Source organism: Dryobates pubescens, chromosome 32 (assembly GCF_014839835.1).
Source record: "Dryobates pubescens isolate bDryPub1 chromosome 32, bDryPub1.pri, whole genome shotgun sequence".
Classification (NCBI taxonomy): Eukaryota; Metazoa; Chordata; class Aves; order Piciformes; family Picidae; genus Dryobates; species Dryobates pubescens.
Genome location: NC_071643.1, coordinates 4,510,526 through 4,531,423, shown reverse-complemented (window position 1 = coordinate 4,531,423; position 20,898 = coordinate 4,510,526). Strand labels below are relative to the sequence as shown.

Below are 20,898 nucleotides of genomic sequence, written 5' to 3'. Positions count from 1 at the left end.
CTACAGCTTGCTGGCAGTGCTGGCTCTGAGAATAGTAACTACGACACATTTTTGAAGTGGCAAAGCAGAAGGCAGCTTTCTAGAGAGCTGTGGAACACGACTCTGGTATTCACTGCTCAGGCAGACCACTCTGGCTATTCCAGCCCCCTCACTGCAGCACAGACAAATATATGTTCATGTTCCAAGGGCTGAACTGGGGCTCCCTGAAAGCCTGATGGAGCTTGAATCATAGAATCACCAAGGTTGGAAGAGACCTCAAAGATCATCAAGTCCAACCTGTCACCCAAGACCTCATGACTACTAAACCATGGCACCAAGTGCCACGTCCAGTCTCCTCTTGAACACCTCCAGGGATGGTGACTCCACCACCTCCCTGGGCAGCACATTCCAATGGCTAACAACTCTCTGGGAAGAACTTTCTCCTCACCTCCAGCCTAAACTTCCCCTGGTGCAGCTTGAGACTGTGTCCTCTTGTTCTGGTGCTGGTTGCCTGGGAGAAGAGACCAACCCCCACCTGGCTACAACCTCCCTTCAGGGAGTTGTAGAGAGCAAGAAGGTCTCCTCTGAGCCTCCTTTTCTTCAGGCTAAACAATCCCAGCTCCCTTAGCCTCTCCTCATAGGGCTGTGCTTGAGGCCTCTCACCACTAGTAAAATTATCACACCTGTCAGACACTGCTGTCCAGTGCTGATTCCAGGTTGTCCTGGCTAAAGGTGAGAGGGACAAAGCCATGGGTTTGGAAGCAGGGTTGTGGCTTGAGCCCTGAGCTGCTCTTATCCTCAGGGGTGAGCTGCTGGTTGATTCCTGTTGTGATGGGCAAGGCTGGCTCTGTGCAGCGGCTCTGGGCTGCTCTCTGCCCTTTCCCCGTGGACTGGGCTGAGCTGCTAGATGGGACTTCACACTGGAAACAGCATCATCACTGAATGTGGCTTCACAGCTCTGTTCCTGCATCTGCTTTGTGGCTTTGGGTTTGTCCCTTCCCTCCAATATCGTGGGGAGATGACTGCACCACTGTGCCTGTGGTCCTGCTAAGATGATGCCTGATGGGGCTGTGCTGCTCCTGGCAGCACTCTAAGACTGCAGACATGTCAGGCCCTTGTGCAGACCCTGGCTTGGATCAGGGCAGGTGGGGAAGTAGCAAGAGGAGCTCCTCTCTCTTTTCAGCAGCATGTGCATCTGTTGTGCCTGGAGCTGTGGGTGGGTGGAAGGGGAGATTTTGTCTCAGATCTGCTTCCTTCAGAATCTGACTTGCATCAGTGTCCCCTTCTCCTGCATTTCTGAGCACAAGGAGGAACTCTGGTTTGGGTGCTCCTTGGCACTGTCATGTTCCCAAAGAGGAAACCCTCAGCTGGGGACCTGTGGCATTTGTCTGTCCAGAAGGTGGGCAGCAGTGGGGGAAGGGAGGGGAGCAGTGATGCTGCTGCCTGCCTGGGCTCCCCATATTTCTTTTCAATGCAGGTTTGGAGTGATTGGCTCCAGTGTTAGATGTCGATAAAAGGGAGATGTGAAATAGCTGGTTGCCTGCAATGGCAGGGACTGGATTTGAGGATGAAGATCCAGGGCTTGATAAAGCTTCTGTGGTGATGGAGAGCACAGAGCTTTTCCCCATCCTGCAGCACCGTCTGTGGAGTGCACTCTGCAGAGCTCTCTCCCTGTGGAGCTCCTGTCTCACCTTCCCTCCAGCAGCATGCTTCCTTTAGTGGATGTGTGGTTAGCTACATGCTGTGAAGTGGCCAAATATCCACAGAGAGGCAATATAATTCTGTTACTTGTTCCTTTTTTCCTACCTGAAAGCTGACTGGGGCTGTGCTAAAGCTGAAAAATACAAAATGATCCTTTCTTGAAATATTTAAGCATTGTGTATTGGAATGAAAGAGGAAAAAAGCCAGGTCCTGGGATTAGTAGAACATGCTCACTTAATTGGTATTTATCTACAACAGTGTAGTTTGAAGCCTCCTCCCCTTGCTGGTTGCACAGATAATTTCTTTGCTTAGCAGTTGCCACCCATATTGCCTGAACTGCCAAATAAATACATTCCCTTCACTCAGGGCAACTAGGAGGACATATCCCAAGCTTGCAACCCTGGATTTTTGGCATGCAGACTTGGATCACTTCAGGGATCTGCTGGCCAAAGTCTTGTGGGACAAAGCCCTAGAGGGGTCCGGGACAATGGGTCAGTGTTCACAGATCACCTTCTCCGTGCCCAGGAGCAAAGTATACCCACAAAGAGGAAAGCAGGAAAGAATGCTGGGAGACCTGCCTGGATGAGCAAGGAGCTCCTGGACACACTGGCACACCAGAAGAAACTCTACAAGGAGTGGAAGAGAGGACAGCTGGAATGGGGCGCATATAAGGAAGCTGCCCAAGCAGCAAGAGACCTGGTTAGAACAGCTAAAGCTCAGTTAGAATTCAATCCAGCCAGGGAGATCAAGGGGAACAGCAAACATTTCTATAAGCATATCAATGGTAAAAAGAAGCCTAGGGAAGGTGTGGGCCCCTCAGAAAGGAAACAGGTGAGCTTGGGGAGGGGGTAGAAGCCTCATCCCTGGAGGTTTTGAAGGCCAGGATGGATGTGGCTGTGAGCAACCTGCTGTAGTGTGAGGTGTCCCTGCCCATGGTGGGGTTGTTGGAACTGGCTGATCCTTGAGGTCCCTTCCAAGCCTAACAATTGTATGAGTCTATGATTCCCCAAAGCAAAACAGTTTGGAAAAGGCCAAGCAGTATAGGACTACTGCAAGTGAAGCCAGTCTGCAGAAGAAGCAGTAGAAATCAGCAACAACACAGTGTGGGTTTGGTTTCCAGGCACCTGCTCATGGTTGGGAAGCACACAGTGATTGCTGAAGGTTGATCCTCAGGGACTTGGAAGCCACTGGGCTGCCAGAGATGCAGGGATCACACACTGGCAGATAAGGAGCATGGACTGTCCACCCACTCCTAAGCCAGTCTTCTCCCTGGCAGCTCTGCTAGCTGGATCTGGGTCTGAGCTGCTGGCTGGCTGCACCCTGCACCTCAGTTCGTGATCTGCAGCCATTCAGGCATGAATCCTCTGGTGACCAACATCATGCTCTCATGGAGATTTTCTGTGAGGGTGGCTGAATGGGCTGGAAGAGTGTGAGGTTTAAGCAGCATTTCTCTGCTGGCTTTTTATAGCTTGGCTTTATGCTCTTCAGTATGGGGTCTGCCTGCTGGCTTGTACCCACCCTCATTATTTAAGCATTTGTAAACATTGGTTGTGGCTTTTGCTTAGTTTTGTTCCATGCCACTCCTACCTTCTCCACTTCTTTAAGCATTACTTCTATTTTTCTTTCTGTTTCTCAAAAACCCACAGGTCTACTTGCCAGTAAATAAATGTCAGGTTTTAGAGCTGAAGCCCAGCAGTAGCTCTTGAATGATCAGAAACTACCAGGAGAAGATTAAGAGCTCCTGAGCCCTCGGGTAGTGACTGTCTCCTGGGCAGCTAGAGGAGGAGGAGGAGGAGGAGCTGTGTTCCAAGACCTGTTGGAGAGGCAGATTTTGTGGGTTTGCTCCATGAGCATCATCCTGAGCATTCACATTCCCAAGGAGCTGGCTGTTAACAGTCTCTCCTGAGATGGCAGCAGGGTGGCTGGTGAACCTGCCTGGCCTGCTGGAGTCCTCATGGCTGCCCCACATGGGCAATGGGGTGTTTGTAGTGAGCTACAAACCATGAAGCATCATCCTTTCTTTACAAAGGCCTGCAGTGATAGTACATGGGGGCAATGGCTTCAAACTAGGGAAGAGCAGATTTAGATTGGATGTTAGGAACAAGTTGTGCACCATGAGGGTAGTGGAACAGGTGGCCCAGGGAGGTAGTTGAGGCCCCATGCCTGGAGATACTCAAAGTGAGGCTTGACAGAGCTCTGGGCAACCTGATGTAGTAGGGGATATCCCTGCTTACTGCAGAGGGATTGGACTGAATGACCTTTGGAGTTCCCTTCCAACCCAAGCCATTCTATGAGTCTATGAAAGCAGAGCTTTAGATGGATGAGGTAGATGGCAGCTTTCTCAAACCACAACCAGTTTCATTAGGTTGAAGGAAACCTCTGGCTCAGGAGGAAAGTTAAAATCATGGTGGTTTTGGCCATTTTTAGAAGGTGCTGCCTTTTGAAGGGTGGTTTTGTTTCCAGCCACAGTGGCACCAGCTGGAGGGGCTTTTTTCTCTGCATTTGCTACTGTGAGAGGCTTGTCACCGTGCCATCATGTCATCATTTGGCGTCAGAGCATGCTTGCAGACTGCTGCAGGAATGCTTAAGCTGCATTGGTGCAGTGGGCAAAAGAAGGTCTTGCACTACAACCTGACTGAATCAGGTGTTGCTTTTTCCTCTCCTTACCTTTTACCTACAGAAGTCTCTCACCTCTAATCCCTCTGGAAAACGCTGTGGGAGTGCCTGAGGAACACCATAGCAAAAGGAGACGTCACTGTCTTGTCTTATGAAACACTTGCAGAGTGACACTGGGAGTCAGTTTTTACCCTGGTGTGCCATTCAGTGCTAACCCAGGGATCTTCTGTGGGCTGGTGGTGGTAGGACCAGGTACCCTCCCCCAGTAGCATCCTAAGTGATTTCGTTTCAGCTCAGTGCTTGTTGCTTGCATGTTCTGTCCATCTGCTCTTGCAATGAATCTGTTTTCCTAGGCCTGCAGAGTGGAATAGAAGATGGATGTAGTTGTTTTCATGGTGTGTTTTGTTGGTGTGAGGGATGTCTCAGCGTTTCTGCACTATTTCAGGCCTGTTGGATTGATGGCAGAAGCAGGGTGATGTAGCATCTGAGAACGGCACAAATCACAACGCCATGGCAGGCAGGAACAGCAGGGAGGGTGTTTGCTCTGCTTGTGTGAGGACTGGGAGTGATCTGGCTCCTTGTGTGGAGCATCTCAAGGTGAGCTGGGCACTCTGTCATGGAGCCTCGAGTGCAGAAGTCTGATCATGCCACCAAACCGTGGTCTCCTAGCAGCAAGGCTGAAGGGAGCCCCAAGGTTGCCTTGTCAGCCACAGCACTGACACCAGAGTGGCAATCTGTTTTGTACATCCTCCCATGGTAGAGAGGTAGAAAGAATTTCCCAATGTCCAGACCAAACCCTTGCCCAAACCCAGGAGTTTTGCTGAATTGACAGTGAAGAAGTTTTATGTTGCACATTGGAATTGACAAAACAAACCAAAGCAACAGCTTTTCTAACTGTAGAGGTGGCAAAGTGCTACCCCAGGATTGCCCAGGAGGTGAAGGATAGAATAGAATAGAATAAACCAGGTTGGAAGAGACATTCAAGATCATCATGTCCAAGCCATCATCCAACACCACCTAATCAACTAAACCATGCAGCAGGCACCCTACCAAGTCTCCCTGTCTACTGCAGGGAGGTTGAACTAGATGACCTTTGGAGGTCCCTGACAACCCAAATCATTCTGTGATTCTTACACATCCAGAATCTCCTTAGGATACATCTGAGTGATGTGTGGTCCCGTGGGAAATCCTCTCCCCTTCCACCCTCATTTGCAGGGTGAGAGGTGCTGCAAGCACGGGAGGAGAGCAGAGCTCTTTTTCTGTTTCTCCCTTCTGCCAGCAAAAGGCAGCAGAGCTCAGCAAGTGGCATCACCAGGCATCATCCTCTGAGCCTGCTTTGCCAGCTCCCTTGGGCACAGTGGTCTGTTCTCTGGCGTTACGAGCTTTGGGCTGCATCACCCTTCAACCCAAAAGCTCTGCAGGGCAGGGGTGTGCTTTGGCAAAGTCTTTGTGCGGCTCTTGAGCTCTCACCACTGGCATGGGGAAGGGCTGGGTTTTACTCCTGAGGGTTCCCCTTTCTGGCTGCCCTCTTGGGAGCTGCCAGAGCCCTTGGGGGCCAGGGAGAAGCTTCTGTGGAGGGGCCCAGGCTTTGTTGGTTCGTGGGGAGCCATGTTTGCACTCAGCTGAAATGGGCTCTGATTGTAGGCTCTCACATCGTATTTATGCTATCTTCTGTTTTGCTCTGGGTGAATATGCTGTAATTTTGGCTAATTACACAATATGCCTGGAATAATTGCAGGGTGTTCCTCAAAATAGATAATATATCTTGTGTGCTCTGCTATCCATACTTATGAGCATGCTTTCACCTTCAGGAGCCAAGGCAGTGACTGTGCTCCAAAATGACAGCCTAGGGGCTGTAGCTGCAACTTCTTTTCCATGAAGCATCCTATTTTTTTTTAATGCCCTGCCTTGAGAAAGCTCACCTCTCAAATTCATGGAACAGCCCTTGTTACATCTCTCCTTTCTGATTTCCCTTCCTGCCAGGCTTTGGTTTTCTCCTCCTCAGAGCCCAAGTCAATGCAGATGTGGAAGATTGCTCTTTAAAGGAGAATGTTTTGAAATTTTGACTGCTGGTGAAACACTCTGGATCAACAGAGAAACACAGACTGTGGCCTGGGGGAGCCAAAGGCAAACCCAGGAGTGTATCTGTTTGAAGAATTGATTTTCTGGTCAAAGAAAAGAGTTTTCTGGGGAGGAGGCCATTCAGATCCAATGCAGTATTGCCTTCTGCTCTGGCTTTCATCTCCAGCTCTCTTAACCATCTATATTTTTTTTCATTTAATTTCCAAACAAAACATTTTCTCAAGAGAAAATCTGTTCTCTTTTCAGAGAGCATTCCCTCCACTCCCTGTTGATGAACCTGACTTTGTATACAGCTTCAGCTGCTCTTTATTTTGGCTTTTCAGCAAAATACTTTTTCATCTGGACAGTTTCACCCCAGAGGTCGTCAGCAATCCTGTGCCAAAATAACTGGTGGCAGTTAGGCCATCAGGCTTTTTCCACTTGGCATCCCAGTGTCTTTAACTGCAGTGGTCTTAGGGGGCCTCTTTTGGCCCTGCAGTGCTGGAGGTGGCTGTCTTGTCCTGAGCCTGCATGCAGAGCGAGCCCCTCGTTCGGCTTTTGCATTCGTTTGGCATTTGCCTTCTGGAAGAGCTCACACAAGACTTTGGACCTCTTTATCCTCGAGCCTTGGGCCTTAGGTGGATGTTTCATGGGATCTGGAGCTTGAAGGGTGACCTCTCTCTGTCCTGACATCCATAGGCTCCTAAGAAAAGGGTGGCCTGGGAGAGCCATGTAGCAGTGGTCCCCTGTCGCATCCCCTGTTTTCAATGCTCGATAGGACTCCTGTCTCTCAGGCTTGTATTGACATCTGTGGAAAGCTGATTCCCTGGCTATGGGAGGGCCCACACAAACTCCAGTGCTGTGCAACCACATTCTTTCCACCTACTCTACAAGTGAGAAATGAGACTTCCCTGGAGGGACTCATCTTTATAAGAGCAGAGCAGGCATAGACCAGAGCTTTACATATGTCTGCTCCTTGGTAGGGGGTGCAGGCAGGCAGCTGTGCTCGGTGCTGGAGGGCTAATTACTATTCCTCCTTGCAGGCATCAGCACAGGAAGGGAAATCACTTCTCTGAATGCTCTTTTTGCCTACAAGGTGTCATTCTGCTCCAGTGACTCACTGACAGTGACAGGAGGCGATTGCTTTGGTGGGTGCTGTCATCAGCTTGTGCCCATCATCCCTCTGAGTTAGGGAAATGGCATTTTCAGAAGCTTGTCCTTCAAATGCAGAGGCTGTCCCTGTTAGCACAGCCTGTTATTTCATGCCATGCATCCTGGAAACACCAGTTGTCTCTCTGTAGTTATTAGCCCTGGGTGGAGATTCACACTTGAGATGAGTAAATACAGGAGTGTGCCGTGCAGCTCTATTGTCCCACAGTAATTTTCTGCTCCAAATAAATCCCCTGTAATTGGAGGGTGACACTCGCCCCATAATCATAGTGCACCAGAGCTGGGCATGGCCTTCATGCTGCATCACTGGGAAGGGAGCTGGGGTCAACTGTTTGGTGCCCCCAGAGTCAAACAGATCTCGGCAATAAATCTTAGCATCAGGCAGGCAGTCTGTTTACATCTCTCCATCACGCTCACAGGATGGCTGAGCTGCCTGTGTGTTAAGCTGAATGCCTGAATTGAGACTGAAGGAGCTTGTGGCAGCTTGGCAAGGTGGGGCTGGATACCTGGCTTTGCTTCAAAGCCTGTCCTGATGCTTGGGCAGCCACCACTGCCCACTGTGATGTGGCCTCTGTGCAGGCAGCCTCAGGAAGCATCCAGATGCAAATTCCCACTGACCCTGCTTGCCTCTCTCAGCTCTGCAGTTCATTTGTCTTCTCCTTGCATGTCACCAGGAATGCTACAGACTGCAGTGCCCAGTCTATCCATGCCACCTGCTTGTAGGCTTCCTTGAAGCAGAGTGCCCTGCTCTGAACAGTTTTGCTGAGTTTAGCCACAGCAGAAACCCAAACTAGTTAATACTTTAAGGGTGGAGGTCAGGAGGATGGGGCCAGTGTTGCCTAGCAGCAGGACAAGAGGTAGGGGGCACAAGCTTGAGCACAGGAAGTTCTATCTAAACTTGGGAAGGAACCTCTTTACTTTGAGGGTGGTGGAGCACTGGAACAGGCTGCCCAGAGAGGTGGTGGAGTCTCTGTCTCAGGAGTCATTCAAAGCCCACCTGGATGTGTTCTGGGACAGTGTGCTCTGGGTGATCCTGCTGTGGCAGGGGGGTTGGGTTAGGTGGTCTTTTGAGGTCCCCACTGCCCTGTGATTCTGTGTGAAGTGTCCTCCTTGCCTCCACCAGCGTGCTTTTCTGCATTCAAGGACTCCTGTAGGAGCTGACAATTCTCAGCACTTTGCAGCAGGATTTCCAATCCTCTATACCTGACTGACACCATCAGAGTGTCCTCCAGGATGCTCGTGTGTGGCACAGGAGGCTTCGAGCTGCTTCATGCATGACTCACTGCAGTCACAACATCTGCTAAAGGCTCTGCCATTGCCACAGCTTGGAAGGGTTGGGCAAGGCTTTTGGCTGGGAGAAACACATGCCTGGTCTTCAAGGGCAGCAGCTCCTGGCATAGCTTATTCCTGAGCCTCTCAGTTTGGGTGGATTCAATGAATCATTGTAGTGAGTTGAGCTATTAAACTTAGGCTGACAGTGATGCATTTAACTGGAGACAGCCGCTTGCTTCATCTTAACTCCAAACACCTGGGAGAACCTAGCAGCTCCTGGCTGGGAAAGCAACCCCGACATTTTTCACCCTCAGCTTTTCATCTTCTCCTTCTCCCTGAGCTCTGTGCTGATGCCTGTCACCATAGTAATCTGCATGGAGCTCTCTGATGCGTTTTTGTGCCGAGTTAATACAAGCCTTCATTAATACAGGACTTCTGAAGGAGGGATTTTGGTGCCCTTCTCTGCCTGGATGTGTTTGCAGTGTTTGACTTCTCGAGTATTCTGGAACCCAGCCTTTTCAGGGGAGGGGAACTGCAGTGTCTCTGGTGGCACTTTAAAGATGGAGTTAATCTAAGTAAATTAGGAGCAGTTTATGCTCTTGACTTGCACGCTGGTTTTGGTGCGTTAAGGATTTGAGTGCTGGTTGGGTGAGTCATAAATCAGCCTCCCATTATGACAGCTGCAGCCTGAATAGGGGGGAAATAAGAATAATGGGATGTGTAAATTCCAGGGTAAAATGTTTAATTGCAATAAACAAATGTTTAAAGAACATTTAGGTGAAATACGCTCCCGAGACGTGCTACAGTTCCTGTGTTTGCAGCCACGGCCTCAGCAGAACTGTTGCACAGGCACAGGAGAGAGTCAGCAGCGTGCCCAGCCGTGGCTCAGATGGGGGCTGGAGATGCTTTCTCCCTTTGCCAGATCAATGTCCTTAGCAGGCACCAGAGGGGCTGTTTTGGGAGCCTGCTGCTGGCACCTCTGACCTCTAAGAGCAGGCAGAAGCATGGGGTCAGAGTGTGTCCTGCTGCAGAAGAGAGTCAACAAATGGGCAAGCCTGCTGTTGAGACCACACTGTAGGTACTTCCCTTCCACCTTGTTGCAGGTTGCTGAATGTAAAATGGCTGCTTGCTGTCTGAGCTGGCATAGTCCTCTGCTGGTTGACAGCTCGTTACATGGAGAGCAGTCATTCTTCAGAGACTGTGCCATAGCCTATACAGAGTACCACTGGCACCCAGCACAGCAACTTCTGGAGTGGATTGAAAAGCAGTTCTGCACCAGCAACCTCAAGTGGAGGCCAGCTTCCTAACCAGAGCATCACTTTGAGTTGCAAGAATCCTTGGAGCCAGTGGCTCAAATCCCTGAAAGGTCACTACTAAGCCCTTCATCTCTTCAAGAGCTCATTGAAAAGCAGCCCCTCTGAGATCCCTACCAGCAACTCAGAGAGTTCAGATTAAGGTGACTCATTTGAGCAGAGTCTTACTGAGTCCCTTTAGATTTCCCAGCCCCAAAACAAAGCAGGGTCTGGCTTGCTGCAGCCTCAAGTACTGCTGTGAAAAGAGGTGTCCTGTGAATTGCAAGAAATGAGGCCATGGCAGACTGCCTTCCACAATGGAATCTCAGCTGGAAATCAGCGTTGTGCCCTATTCCTTGGACATCCAGGGTTCAAGATCTGGATCAAATTGAGCTACCCTACAGTGCATGGTACAGTTTAGGGTTCCTCAGCCAGGGCTTTGTGCCTCTGCAGCATGTTTGTGCTGGTGCATTTGTTGATGGGAATAAGCAAGAATTCATGGTCTCAGTGGGGCTTCGCTAAATGCAGTGTTGGTGCATAACCTCAAACCTCCTCTCTGCCTTAAGGGAAGTTACTCTGCTTCTGTATCCTCCATTTTCAGTTCATGGAATAAGTTGCATGTTCACCTGAAACAGCAGAACTAAAAGAAAAGAGCATTAAAGGCCCAATGATATTTCTGATAAGAAGCATTTCTAGCAGTGTCCCTGCCAGAGCTTTTGGTGCTCTTCCCATTGCAGATATCTTCAGTGCCTGTGGTTTGGGGGTGAGGGATGTAACTCTGCAGAGCAACTGATTTGGACATGATCCCCTGGCCCTCTGTGAGAATGTTCCTGGAGATCAAGCACAGTATCTGAGAGCACCCTGCAACTGATGTGTGCCCTTGGCAAGCCCCAGGAGAGTGAAAATCATTGTACAGCTGTACAATAACACAGCTGATGGTGAACTGAGGTGACTTTAAGGCTTAGCAGCAGGACAGCTGAAATGAATAATAGCATCATCACATTACCATTTAAGTAGAGACAGGGAGATTAGCAATCAGATCATTAGTTAGCCTCAGCTGTGTCAAAGGGCTTACAAAGTTAAAAGCAGGACAGGCAGAGGTGGCAAGATCAGTCCTTGGAAAGGAGAGCAAGTAGGATGCCCTTCAGAGAACATGCAGTGAGTTATGGAATCACAGGATGTTAGGGATTGAAAGGACCCTTGAAGGATCACCGAGGCCAGCCCTGCTGCCAGAGCAGGATCACTGACAGTGCATCACACAGCAACACATCCAGGTGAGTTTTGCATGTCTCAGGAGAAGGGGACTCCACAACCTCTTTGGGTAGCCTGCTCCAGGGCTCTGTCACTCTCACAGTGAAAAGGGTTTTTTTTCCCTTATGTTCATGTGGAACCTTCTGTGCCCATTGCTTCCTGGCTGTGATCTCTTGCATCTTCTGGAAGTACCCCATTTGAAGGATTTGACCTTGTTGCATCTGTATAAGGAGAGGGTCAGCTGAGCTTTCCCCAGCCCTAAATAGCTGTGTATGAACAACCACAACAGGGTGTTTGAAACAATAATCCTGAGTCTAACAGTACTGCTTATAGAACTGGGGTATAAATATCCTTCTAGTACCTGAAAAAGGGCCTACAAGAAGGCTGGAGAGAGACCATTTAGAAAAGCCTGCAGTGATGAGGGGCAATGGCCTCAAACTGGAGAGGTTATGATTTAGATTGGATGTTAGGAGCAAGTTCTGCACCATGGGGGTAGTGGAACACTGGAACTGGTTGCCCAGGGAGGTGGTTGGGGCCACATCCCTGGAAGTACTCAAGGTGAGGCTTGACAGGGCTCTGGGCAGCCTGAGCTAGTTGCAGATGCCCCTGCTTACTGCAGAGGGGATTGGACTGGATGGCCTTTGGAGGTCCCCTCCAACCCAAACTGTTCCATAATTCTGTGATCCCTTTGCATATTGCATGGGAATCCTAATAGCATGGAGGCTGCCCTGGGAACACAGACTGCATAGAAGTCTCTTGTGTTAGTTGGTGTTTTGGGGATCAAGGCAGTCATCATTAAGTCCGTTCTGAAGTACTTGACTTTGTGTTTAGGGAGAAGCAAAGTTGATGCTGAAGTCTTACCCACATGAGTTCAGTTCCACTTCTCCAGGGACAGCTGCTTCTGCAGCAGAAAAGATGAGTTTACAGAGGAGCTGGAGTGGGAGGAATAGGTTTATCCCAAGTGTGTTATGCAGTATTGTTCCTTTGAAAGGGAGGGGATCTGAGCTCCCCCTTTGCTACACAAGGATGAGGTTAGAGAGTAGGTTTGAGTTTGAGTCCTGATGGGTTTTGCAAATTACAGAAGAAAATTGCTCCTGGCAGGGTTTGTGCTTACCTGCACTGCATGTTTTTTGGTTCTTTTTAATCTGTTGTTTTCTTCCATTGTCTTACTGATTTCTCCAGTCTCTTACTGAGTGATACAACTGGAGTGGTCTGATCGAGGGAACTTCAAAGAGTCAGGGTTTGGGGGGACTTTAATTACACACACAGAATGCTCCAGTAAGCACTGGGATTGTCTGTTGGGAAGAGTTGAGTCTTGAGTGCTGCATTCAGTTTTGGGCTCCCCAGTTTAAGAGGAAGAGGGATCTGCTGGAGAGGGTCCAGCAGAGGGCTGGGAGGATGATTAGGGGGACTGTTATGAAGATATCTGAGTGCTGGGGGTGTCAGGAGGGAGGGGACAGGCTCTGCTCACTTGCTCCCTGTGATAGGACAAGGAGCAAGGGATGTCAGCTGCAGCACAGGAGGTTCCACCTCAACACAAGGGTGAACTTCTTTACTGTAAGGGTCACAGACCACTGGAGCAGGCTTCCCAGAGAGGTTGTGGAGTCTCCTTCTCTCAAGACTTTCAAGGTCCTGCTCTGGCAGGGGGGTTGGACTCGATGATCTCTTTAGGTCCCCTCCAACCCCTGACATCCTGTGATCCCTTGAGTTGTTCTTTATTGGTTGGTTGTGGAACTTTGAAAGGTTCTCAGCCTATTTTGCTGCCTTTCTGCCATCTGCTCTGACTTATCAGGGTGCCCCACCACCCTTTAATTGTCAAGGGAGCCTCCTGGGTTTGAGATTTCTCTACAAACAGAGGTTTTCAGCAAGATTGCTGCAGCTCAAGGGATGCTGTGGAAGACTCTGATAAAGTGGCTCTGTAGATGGAAAGATGTGATGCTAAAACACATCATACAGCAAAAGTAGGGAGCCTTTTAAAAGTGCTGTGCAGAGTTTGTGCCTCTGGGCTAGCAGGAAAAATCCTGTGCTGTGATTATACAATTGCCTCTTCAGGCAGTAACTCTGTAGTGGGCTTTGGGGAGAAAGATGGGTAAATAACTTTCTCCTTGTTAAAAGCTGCCTTCACCTAATGTTTTTGTCTGTAGGCCTCCCAGCCACAGTTTGCCACATGAATGACAAATCCCAATATCCCTCTCCATGTTCAGACATGAGACAGGATATTCTGTGGTGGGAAGCAGCTGCTCTGCTGGCTGTTGTTACCAGCGTAGCTGTTTGCTTGAGTTGCTCCCTTTGCAATCAGTGGAGTCATGCGTGTGGTTTCAGGGTCCTTTGGACCTGGCCTGGCTTGCCTGTTGATTTTTGGCCTGCAAAGGGAGCCCAGTTCAGATACAGAGACAGCTGTACTAGGTGAAACAAATAATCCATTGCCCAGACAATTCCCTAGCCTTCCTGGGGTTTGCTGTGCTGGCTGGCTCCATGCTGGCTACACATGTCTCTCTGGTGCTTTTGGATTTAATGGGTACCCAGAGGTGTAGCTGCTCACCAGTGCTTCACTCCTATAGGAAGAGTTCCAAGAGAATTCAGAAGCCAGGGAAGGAGAGATCTGTGTCTCCAAAGTGCATTCTAACCCTTTGACACCTGGAAAAGGCATTCATCTGCTGGTGCTGCATCCTAAAGGAGTCTGGGGAGGAGGGATGCACCTAGAGAAGAGGATCTGTGCAGGGAGAAGAGACAGGAACATTGGTGCTGCCAGACTGTGCTGGGGCCAAGAGGAATGTGTGTATGGCTGGGAGCTCTCTAATTCATTGTCTTGGCATTTTACTTGGGGTGTGAGCCTCAAACATCAGCAAAACTGAATCAGATCAGAATAAAAAGCACACACATAAGATAGGATTTCTCTTCCAGCCTCTCCCTGAGCAGGCACTGACTCAGAAAAGCCTGAAGTTATGAAGAAGGCATTTGTTAAAGCTTGAGTAGGACCTGACTGTGTGTCTTGTGCCATACCAGTTAAAACAGAGAAAAAAGGGGCCCTGGGGCTTTATCCTTCAGTGACACTTTGAGTTCTGATGTTTGTGTCTGAAGCAAAGACCTCAGAGGATCTTGGGTGATATTCTGATAAACCCTGAAAGTTATGTGAAGTTCCCAATGATCAGCAGGTTTGCTCTGTCTTGGAGTTGCTAGGCTATTTAGGGAGCATGGGAGATGTTTTCATGTTGTTCCAGAATGACTGAAGTATAGTTTGCCCCCCAAAGGAGGAAGGGGCCTTCTATCCCTTAGCTAAATCCTCTTCTCAAGAAAAGGGGAAAAGGGCAGGGTTTCATATCTTCACATCTGTTATTCTTGAGGGGCCTTAAGATAAGATCTCCTGCCTTCCCTAGCACATGGACAGCCTCAGGCTGCAGGAGCATCTTCTTAAATGTCTCCTGCTGGGAGCTCTTCTGTCTTGTGCAAAGTGTTTAAATACTAAAATCTAACCAGAGAACGAAGTGGAGGCAAAGACTCATTCAGGTACTCAAACATAGGGGTCTCCTATCAGGGAGTCCCAGTTAGTGCCTTTACTATTGTGAGGAACAGGCTTGAGGGTAGTGCAGTTGTCTGTGCCTCAGCAGTCTTTCATTTCCTCTAGCTTTGATCACAGTCTCACAGTATAACCAAGGTTGGAAGAGACCCCAAGGATCATCAAGTCCAACCTGTCTTGGTAGACCTCATGACTAGACCATGGCACCAAGTGCCACATCCAATCTCCTCTTGAACACCTCCAGGGACGGTGACTCCACCACCTCCCTGGGCAGCACATCCCAATGACGAACGACTTGCTCAGTGAAGAACTTTCTCCTCACCTCGAGTCTAAACCTCCCCTGGCGTAGCTTGAGACTGTGTCCTCTTGTTCTGGTGCTGGTTGCCTGGGAGAAGAGACCAACCCCTTCCTGTCTACAACCACCTTTCAGGTAGTTGTAGAGGGCAATGAGGTCACCCCTGATCCTTCTCTTCTCCAGGCTAAGCAACCCCAGCTCCCTCAGCCTCTCCTCACAGGGCTGTGCTCAAGGCCTCTCCCCAGCCTTATTGCCCTTCTCTGGACACATTCAAGTGTCTCAATGTCCTTCTTGAACTGAGGGGCCCAGAACTGGACACAGGACTCAAGGTGCAGCCTAACCAATGCAGAGTACAGGGTACCTCCCTGCTCCTGCTGGCCACACTATGTGCTTGTTGGAAAAGCAAGTTAAATCAAGCTTCTGCATTCAACCAGATGGCTTGCTTATTTTGTTAAGAAGAAAGCAAAATGCTTATTTCAATCTAAGTCTCAATTTGATGTGAATTGACCACTGTTAGCTCTTAATAGATGGCCAGTATGACTGTACTGAGTTGGGTCTTGCTAGGAGGAAGCCCTGCCTGCATACCCAACATTCTTACTGCTTTCAGGTTGCCTTTTAAAGGCAGCATAGAAACCAGCCCGTGCTGATGTATTCAGAGGCTTTTGTAGCTAGCAAGTGGTACCTGATGCTCCCATGGCTGGTGGAGGGGTTGCTGAGGCTGAAATCCTTTGCACCTGCAGCCTGTCTGCACCCAAGGTCCCTGCTCAGTGTGAGGAGGTTTCCAGTGCGGAGGCACAGGCTGGGAGCGCATCCTCAGCTGGAAGCTGTGCGGTGCCAAAGGGCTGGAGACAGGGGCTCCTGATGGAAGCACTTAGCACACAACGTGACTGGAGTTATGTAATGGCTATGGCTTATTAAACAGCCTCACTGGAGGCATGAAAGATGGGAGGCTGATGAGACCCTGGTATGCTACATTGGATTTTTTCCTCTCTATTGAGCCAGCAATAACTGGGTCTTATTTATTTACTTGTGGTGGGTGGTCAGATAGAACTCCTCTCACAGAAGGGAGATCTCTGCCATCTAGCTTGGGTGTCTGTTCACATGTAGCCACCCAGTTTGCTGTTCTGAGGCAGTGCCTGTGATGAATGGAAAGACTTGTGTGATGAAAAGCAGATTTATTGTTGGCCACTTGGTTTGTGTTTGGTCAGCTGGACAGCAGGGAAATGACCGAGAGCAGGGAAATCACAGGCGGTGGTGCTGCAGACCGCTGCCTGTTCCTGCTCACGCTGTCTCTGCTGCTTTTTCTTTTGGGTTTTCCTTTTCCTGAAGTGTGTCTTAGTTGAAAGAGCAGACAGAAATAATCTTGCTCCCAAAGGAAGTCGAATGAAGATGCTCTCGTTGAGTTGGAGAGAAAGACCGAGGCTGCAGTCAAAAATAGGCAAGGAAAATACGGAATCCATGCATCCTTAACACCCCTCACAAGTACAGCACACATGGAAAAACCCCAGAACCCTTCCCCCAGCCAGACCAAACCGCAGACCCCAGTGCTCGTTGTCTTCCCCTCAATGTCTGCCTTCCGTTCGGCCCCAACGGGCCAAAACTGGGCAGGGAGAATCAGCCCTGCGAAGGCCACGGAGAGGCCTCCTGCCCCATGTTGCCGGATGAGGACTCCCTCCAGAGAGCCAAAAGCAGGGAGAAAAGAGACAGAGTTGGCCTTGCTGCCGGCTTATAGAGAGCAGAATCATGGGATGGAAGCCCAGAATGCAAATCACAGCCTGGGCTGCATCCAAAGCAGCCTTGCCAGCAGATCCAGAGAGGTGATTCTGATGCTTTGCTCTGCGCTGCTGGGACCTCACCTGGAGTACTGTGCCTGGGTCTGCAGCCCTCAATATAGGAAGGACATGGACCTGATGGAGAGGGTCCAGAGGAAGCCCATGAGAATAATCAGGGGGCTGGAGCACTTCTGCTATGGGGACAGGCTGAGGGAGCTGGGGCTGTTCAGCCTGGAGAAGAGAAGGCTCTGGGAAGACCTAATAGCAGCCTGCCAGTATCTGAAGGGGGCTACAGGAAGGATGGAGAGAGACTGTTTGCAACAGCCTGCAGTGACAGGACCAGGGGCAATGGCTTCAAACTAGAGAAGAGGAGATTTAGATTGGATGTTAGGAACAAGATCTTTACCATGAGGGTTGGGGAAGACTGGAGCAGGTTGTCCAGAGAGGTGGTTGAGATCCCATCCCTGGAGATATTCAAGGTGAGGCTTGATGGGGCTCTGAGCAACCTGATCTAGTTGGAATGTCCCTGCTGACTGCAGGGAGCTAGAACTGGATGACCTGTGGAGGTCCCTTCCAGCCTGGACCCAATTTCCTGGGTCCACCTCCTGGACTGTTCAGCCCCTGGAGGAATGCAGCTTTGTGGCTTTCTTAAAGGCAGACAGGCTCCATCTGCCACTAAGTGTTGTAGAGGCAATAGGAAAACACTAGCCAGTCCATGGCTGAGTAATGATGTACAGTGGCTGGGAAAGAACCCTGCTAGAGGCAAAAAGTGATTCTCATCTACCTGAGCACGTAGCACATATTTTGGGAGGGAGGAAAATCACAGAATCACAGAATTTCAGGGGCTGGAAGGGACCTTGAAAGATCATCTAGTCCAACCCCCCTGCCAGAGCAGGATCACCTGGAGCAGATTACACAGGAATGCATCCAGGTGGGTCTTGAATATCTGCAGAGAGGGAGACTCCACAGCCCCCCTGGGCAGCCTGTTCCAATGCTCTGTCACCCTCACAGTGAAATTTTTTTCCCTCATATTTATATGAAACTTCCTATAGATTTAACCAGGTTGGAAAAGACCTTTGAGATCATCAAGTCCAACCTGTCACCCAGCACCATCTAATCAACTAAACCATGGCACCAAGGGCCTCATGCAGTCTCTTCCTAAACACCTCCAGTGATGGTGACTGCACCACCTCCCTGGGCAGCACATTCCAGTGGCCAATCTCTCTTTCTTTTCTATGCCTCAACTTCCATCCGTTGCCCCTTGCCCTGTCACTGGGCACCACTGAGAAGAGGCTTTTATAGGAGAGGCTTTTGAAGGTGCCCATAAATGCTGCAGAGGTTGTTCTATGAGGTGCCTTGCCTCTGTTCCTGTCCGGATTTTGCTCCCCAAGTCCCACACAGTTGCACTCATGCAGCCTGACTGAGCACTCACCTGGGTCTTACGCCACTACCGTACCGCCGGTTTAAATACACTTGGGCTGGCCTAGAGCTGGAGCTGCACGGTGGTGAGTCAGCCATAGAGAAAGTGAGGTGGCTGGCTTCACGGGCAGAAAGAGATGCAATAAGCACATTCTTTGTAAGGCTGCTAGCAAATGTGAATTGAGAGGCACATTCAGAACACATGAGCAGTCTGAAGGCTTTCGCTTGGCAGGTAACTTCCAGTGAAGCAGCGTTTCCTACATCTGTTACTTTCTGCTGCACCAGCTATGCATTGCACTTTACCTGCACATCTGGCCTCAGTTTTGTCTGTTCAGCTATGTATAAATATTTTACAGCCACGCTTCAAAGGAGTCACAGAAAGCTGTCTTTACCTGCCAAGCCCTTCTGCATTTGACTCGAGGGTTTAATGGGGGCCGAGCAAACTTGTTCTCTTGCTGCTCGCTATACCTAATCATGTTTATTATTCTTTTGCAGAACCCCAGCTGAAAGGAATTGTGACAAGGTTATTCAGCCAGCAGGAATACTTCCTGCAGATGCACCCAGATGGTACAATTGATGGGACCAAGGACGAAAACAGTGACTACAGTAAGAAAAATTAGCCTGTTTTGCAACTCAATTACAATCAAATGCATCACCTAGTGGGGCTTTGTTTGTGAAAAAGATCAAATTAGGAAGAAGCCAGCTGTTTCCTGCAGGCTTTTGCTGTCTCTCCTTCCCCTTTAAATCTTGCCTGTGTCATTTCATATGTTTCCTCTCTGATCTTCTTCCCTCCTGCCCCGCTTCTGTAACTGCCATCTGGGTGGGGTGGAGAATAAAACCCATGATTTGAGTTACTGCCAGAAGAGAGAGGAGATTATATTTATACAGCTGCCACGTGGGTAAAGGATGCAGGGAATTCTCTTCCCAAGGAGAAGGGGAGAAAATTGTTTCAATTATTTTGCCCTGAAAAATTCAGCAAGCATCAGGAATTTCCAGGCAGGAGGAAACCAGCTGTTCACTGCAGTCTAGTGCTTTGAGGCTAGTGTGAAAGTTGAGGGTACTGAATGACGTTTCCAAAGGAGGTCATCATCCAAACCCTTGTTTGAAGGGGCTGGGTTCATACTGTCCAACAAAGGACAGCAAAGTGCAGCAGATCCAGGCAGGGTTTAAAAATGGTACTCAGATGCAGGAACCATGCTGGGTTAAACGAATGCAAAGCAGCAGCACACCTTCCTTTGACAAAAGCACTAATTTTGTCAATAACAAAGCTCCATAAAAGGTCTAAGCAAGTGCAGGGTATTTGCTGCCGCAGCTCTTCCATTTCATAGGTGTCAGATTGATGCTTCTGATTGGGCAGTAATAAGCTGAGATCTTTGGTGCCACAAACTGCATCAGCAGAATAGGGCTCAAAGTCTTGATTTGTGTCATCATATGCTGAAGCTGCCTGTGTTGCTGCTGAAGGGACACCCTATCTAGCCTGTCCAGCATGCAAGGTCTCTTCCGAGCCACCACTAGACATGGATGGAGGGATGAACCTACTTTATTTGGGTTCATATCTTACTCTAACTCAAAGATGCTCCTAGCTGGATTGAAGGTATAGTTTCTTCAGGCAGGCCAGGCCTGGGCTGCAGGTGAGAGATGTTAGCAGTGGTGCAGCACATGTAGGAAGGCTCTGACATGGCCCTGTGAAAGTGCACTTGCACAAGGGTGCCAGCCCTGCATTGGCAGTGCTTGCCCTGTCCCCAGGAAGCTGGCAGACTGCTGTGGCAGCTTTGTTGTGTGTGGTGGGGCTGCTCTGCTACAACTACCCTTGGCCTGAGGTCTGTGCACGAAAGACAATCTTTGGGAAGATGGCAACTGAAACTGGGGGAGATTGACAAAGCCCTTGTGAAATGACCCAAGAGGCTGCACTCCCCAGAAGCTTGGCTTGTAGCAGATGTGAATGCTAGGTTTTAGTGCCCTTTTTTTCACAAAAGAAATGCAACCAATTGCAGTGACACAGCTGCTGGTTAATGCTGGAGCAGAAGAATCTGTGGACCTGCACATGTTTTTACTCTGAGAGACTGAGCAGGTCTGTTCCTACAAGAAGGGTTTGGCCTTATGATTTTCTCAGGCAGACACCAACACATGGGATGAGTTCAGTGGACTTTAGTGGGTGAGTAATGACCCAATTTTGGGTCATATTAACTGCTTTTTTCTTAAAGAAGGAAGACATAGGGTGTTCTCAATCTGCAGAAAATCCCATTGGAGGCCTATTTGTCAACGACATGGGAAGAGCTGCTAGAGCTGACAGGGATTCATTACCCTCATCTGTCAGTGAGGACTGAACAACAAAGTAATGGGCTTAAATGGAAGCAGAGATGAAATTCAGTAAACAGCAGAGGAGAATAAAATGTAAGAGCAGTTGTGCAATATTTCAGTCATGGGGACTCAGGGGAGATGAGGGAAGCTGCTGCTGGCTGCACCTTACTGAGGTGCGGGGAGCTTCCCAAGTCCCCTTGACTGAGGTTGGACCCCAACTGCCCAAACAGTTCTCACTGATGTTTCCTGTTA

General features: G+C 49.4%; 1 protein-coding gene across 3 annotated transcripts in view; it reads left to right on the top strand.

Annotated features, from left to right (window-relative positions):
* Positions 1-20,898, top strand: part of FGF12 (fibroblast growth factor 12) — a 306,990-nt gene that overhangs the window by 179,505 nt on the left and 106,587 nt on the right. For all 3 annotated transcript variants that reach the window (XM_054175619.1, XM_054175620.1, XM_054175618.1), the window contains one exon: positions 18,841-18,951. In XM_054175619.1, coding sequence (XP_054031594.1) covers positions 18,841-18,951 — 111 coding nt within the window. The remainder of the gene's footprint in view (positions 1-18,840; positions 18,952-20,898) is intronic.